The sequence below is a fragment of the Mus caroli genome, chromosome 11 (genome assembly GCF_900094665.2).
Source record: "Mus caroli chromosome 11, CAROLI_EIJ_v1.1, whole genome shotgun sequence".
NCBI lineage: Eukaryota > Metazoa > Chordata > Mammalia > Rodentia > Muridae > Mus > Mus caroli.
Window position 1 is genome coordinate 54,285,194 of NC_034580.1, and position 5,102 is coordinate 54,290,295.

General features: G+C 44.4%; 1 protein-coding gene across 1 annotated transcript in view; it reads right to left on the reverse strand.

The window, feature by feature from the left end:
- Positions 1 to 5,102, reverse strand: part of LOC110304350 (zinc finger protein 709-like) — a 17,387-nt gene that overhangs the window by 6,964 nt on the left and 5,321 nt on the right. Inside the window, exon 2 of the mRNA XM_021175661.2 lies at positions 3,774 to 3,809. Within this exon, the coding sequence (XP_021031320.2) occupies positions 3,774 to 3,809 (36 nt within the window). The remainder of the gene's footprint in view (positions 1 to 3,773; positions 3,810 to 5,102) is intronic.

Genomic DNA, 5,102 nt, shown 5'->3' on the forward strand with positions numbered 1-5,102 from the left:
CCAGAGGACGCCTTCCAGGATCGTCTGGGCTATGATAGTCATAATCTAAAAAAAAAAAAAAAAAAAAAAAAAAAAAAAAAAAATGATATATCTTTAACAACAACAACAACAACAAAAAACCCAAATGGGCCAGGGATATATGAGACCCTGCCTCAAGAAATAAAACAAAATTAATAAAAGCTAGGCAGGATGGTGTATATCTTCAACCCCACAGAAAGTTCCAGGACAAACAAGACTACATAGTGAGACTATATCTTAAAAAAATAAATAAATACACCAATTAATTGGGCTAATGAAATGGTTCAGCAGGTAAGGAAGGCATTTGCTCTATCTAATGCTGATGGTATGATTTCAATTTCTAACTCTACACCTGTTCTCAGACTTCACACACACAGCTTGGCATGCAGGCTGTATTGTGGCAACTTGACACAAGTTAGATTCATAAGAGAAAAAGGAATCTCACTTGAAGAAATGGCATTGTGAGATCTAGCTGTAAGGCATTTTCTCAATTAGTGATCAATAGGAAAGGGTCCAGCCCATTGTGGGTGGTGCTATCCCTGGGCTGGTAGTTCTGAGTTTTATAGGAAAGCAGACTGAGCAAGCCATGTGAAGCAAGCCAGTAAGCAGCACCCTCCATGGCCTCTGCATCAGCCCTGCCTCCAGGATCCTGTTTTGCTTGAGTCCTTGTCCTGATGTCCTTCATTGAAACACAGTGTATAAAAGGGTAAGCAAAATAATCCCTTTCCATCCCAACTTGCTTTTTGGTGGTATCTCATTGCAGCAGTAGAAACCCTAACTAACACACATGCAAACAAACACACACAAATAAATAATAAAAATAGATCAAATGAAAATAATGCATTATAGCAAAAACTAGCTATTTGTGAACATGATTATAATTGACAAATCTATACTTATACTTGGGTTTAAAAAAAGAGAAAAGAATTACTTAGAAGATCATTTTAAATCCTATCCTCCAGACATTCCGTTCTGTTTTTTTGAGACAATGTTTTATATATATTAGTCTGGTAGCACATCCTTCTAATCCCAGTACTCTCAAGGCTGAGACAGGCGATTCTGAGCTGGAGGCCCACCTGTTGGTCTACACAGCAAGTTCCAGGCCAGTCAACGCTACATAGTAAGACCCTATCTCAACAACAACAAAGCCAACTTAGTAATTTACAAGTTCATCTAACGTACTTTGTGGAAATGTATTCGTTTTTACAACAACGATGGGAAACTAAAGTTTTCTCAATATGTGAGTCTAGGCCCATATGACACCCCCTGACTTGCCCCAATCAAAACATCCCAGAAATGTTACTGCATATGCTAGGGGAAGCAAAGTGTTAAAAGAAAATCAGAGAAAGTGAAGCTCCACTTTTTGTTGTTGTTGAAAACTACTTCTTGCTAGCTTCAAGAGTATTTCACCTTGCTGAGTGACACAGCTTTAATTCCAGCACTCAGGAGGCAGAGGCAGGTGGATCTCTGAGTTCCAGGCCAGCCTGGTCTACAGAATGAGTTCCAGGCCAGCCAGGGTTACACAGAGAAACCCTGTCTAAAAAGAATATTTACCTTATTCAGCTCTGAGTACAATTCATACTTATTGAAAAGCTGAGATTCAAATAAATGAGCAATGATTTCAAGGTGATGACTATAAAAAAGGAGGCAGTCCTGAAGACCACACAGACCTGTCAGGATCAAGTGCCAAATAAGGCTGTTCTCTCACCCTAGTGCTGCTGAAAATCTCACCAGCCACACCTCCGCGGGAGACACTGGACTGACTCAAACACAGTGTCAGCTTCTGTCCCACTGCACGCTGGAGGTTTTCTTTCTAATCCCTTGAGAGAAGGTTTTCTCCCCTAACAACTGAGAGACTGGAGATGGCAGGAAGTGCTGCTCTGAGGCCCGCATTCACCAGCACCTAACTAAACAATGATTCCTAGGAGTGGAGCTAAGCTTAGAGGAAGATAATGTCCCTAAGAATTAACTACGGGGCTGGAGAGACCACTCAGCGGTTAAGAGCACTCTCTGCTCTTCCAGAGGTCCTGAAGTCAATTCCCAGCAACCACATTGTGCCTCAACCCATCTATAATAAGATCTGCTGCCCTTTTCTGGCCTGCAGGCATACATGCAGGCAGAAGATGTATACACAATATATAAATCCTTAAAAAAAAAAAAAAAAAAAAGGGGGGGCTGGCGAGATGGCTCAGAGGGTAAGAGCACTGACTGCTCTTCCAAAGGTCCTGAGTTCAAATCTCAGCAACCACATGGTGGCTCACAACTACCTGTAATGAGAGCTGATGCCCTCTCCTGGTGTGTCTGAAGACAGCTACAGTGTACTTATGTATAATAATAAATAAATCTTAAAAAAAAAAAAGGAGGGGGCTGGAGAGATGGCTCAGCAGTTAAGAGCTCTGACTGCTCTTCCAGAGGTCCTGAGTTCAATTCCCAGCAACCACATGGTAGCTCACAAGCATCTGTAATGGGATCCAATGCCCTTCTCTGGTGTGTCTGAAGACAACAATAGTGTACTCATATACATAAAATAAATATTTTAAAAAGAAGGAAAAAATGAACTAATGAGATGAGGACTATTTGATTGCTCCAGCTCCTCGAAGAGGTTTCACCCCAGATCTCAGGCTGCTGTCTAAGTGGATGATAAAAGGTCAACTTTATGCTAGGACATCTGGCAGCTATAAGAAATTTGTCAGCATCTGGCAGTTCTGAACCTGGGACCATTACTAACAGGAAATGAAAAAAATATTGTGTCAATTTCTATTTATTTAGCAACGAAAATAAACAGTAATGGTTGTCACTTTTAAAACCTTTTACACTACAAGTTGGCATTTGAGAATACTGGTACTGAAACTGTTGAGGGTGGGGGGCGCTGCAGAGATGGCTCAGTGGTGAAGAGCATTTGTTGCTCTTGAAGAAAGCTGGATGGAGTTCAGTTTCCAGCAACCACTTTGGAGCAGCTCATAACCGCCCATACCATTAGCTCCAGGGAATCTGACACCCATACACGTGTGTGTATCCACATACAGCCACAAATAAAGGCGGGATGAGCGCCTGGCATCCCGGCCTTCACTCTGCCGCTGAGGGCACAGAGATAAGTTATGGTCCTTAACCTGCAGTCACCCAGGATTCATGGAAGGACAGCCCTTCACAGAAGCAGGAGCCATCTCCAGAGAAACACCTAGTCCCCTCCAGGTCTCAAATGAGCGGAGACAAAGATGGGCGGGGCCCACCTTGCATGGAGGCTGCTGTGTTTAAGCTTGTTTTTTGTCTGGCTAGAGCTCCTGTCCAAAGATCAATTGGGGTAGGAGCTTCCACGGTGCCCGCACTGTCGAAATCTCCACTCTCGGCTTTTCCCTACTAACCAACCATCGGTGTCCTGAGACTAGCTGGGGGACGGCCCTAAAGACTGGAATTTTGGGGCTTCACTGTGAACACGGGGGCGTGGGACAGGCAGGCGAAGAAAAAGTAGATTGAGACCCCACTTTCCAAGGCTCGGGAAAGCTCAGCCATGCCTGACGGGCGGGAACCCACAACCAAGAAGCCAGCGTCCCAAGTCCTAAGGTGGGTCGGCCATGACGCCCCAAGTCCTGAGGTGAGTCGGCCAGGCCGCCGCCGAGGGCAGATGGGAAGCGAGGGGACCTAGACCACAGAGGACACCGGACAGCACCGGGGATCGGGCCGCAGACACCAGCTATGGAGGCCTTCCCTGCGGCTGGTCCTGGTTGGATGTAGCCAGCGTCGGCCGGAACGCTCACCATTTCCGAATTTCTGCTGTCCCGCGTCGCCGTCGTCTGCACCTCATAGGGACGCTAGCTACAGCGGAGCCACCATACACAGCTGTGAGCCACACATAGAACCTTAAGAAACGGAACCTGAACAAGAACTAAACAGTGAAAAGAACCAAACACCGCGAGAGTAAAGCATCCTACCCCGCCCCTCCGCTCGAGATGCGGCCTGATTGGACAATTCCACTCTGATAGACGAAGGGTTTGGACACGCCCCCAATCCTTGTGTGACTAGGGATGTAATCTAACCTCTGACAGAGAGATCCTTACGGGACAAGATTTGTTTGCACTCTAGCAATGGCCCTGCCAGGACAGGACACACTTGTACTTTACCTACAGAAACATATCCATGGGACAATAACATATAGATAAATAGATGATAGATAGATAGATAGATAGAGATAGATATACATATAGATATACACATATACATACACACACACACACACATATGCTATTTACAACTGGAAATTCCTAACATGACAATTATTTGAAATTTTTATTGTGAATACGTTGAGTCAGGGAGGGTCTCGTGTAGCTTGCCTCAAATACAGTTCAGGCCAGCCTTGAACCCCAGATCTGCTTGCCTCCATCTTTGGAGTGCTAGAAGGACATGTGTGCTATTATGCATCACTAGGGATCCTGCTAAGGACTTCTTGTATTCTAAACAAGGACTCTGCCAACTGAGCCACAACCCTTATTTTTAAAAATTTAGATGTCATAATCTTCCTAGCTTGAGGAGTGTAATGGCTATTGTTGGTTGTCACCTTGGCTACATCTGGAATCAACTAAAACCTGAGAGGCTGGGAATGCTTGTGAGCGATTTTTCTTGACTGGATCATTTGAGGTTAGAGGACCTACCCTAATCCTGAAGCACAACTTCATGACAGGCTATATAATGGAATGTGGAAGAAGGAAGCTTCTACTCCTTACCTGCTTGTCTCCCCTCCCATTGGCAAGTCTGTCTCTCCTGCCACCAAAGCTTGCCTTTGCTGCTATTAGAATCTACTTTTTTAGGATTCCAGTGTCTACTGAGGACCAACAGAGACATCCGGCCTCATGGGTTGCCCATGGCTCTCTGTTGGGGGACAGCTAGTATTGAACTAGCTAAACCACAGCCTGTAAAGCACTCTAATAAATTATATATACTATGAGCTCTGTTCATCCAGAGAGCTCTGGCCAAAACATGGAGCTAGCCTGAACTTTAAAAGGGAAGGTACTCCTCTAAGATAGCAATGTCGAATAGAAGATATTTTGGTTGGTTTTTTTTTTTTTTTTTTTTTTTTTTTTTTTTTTTTT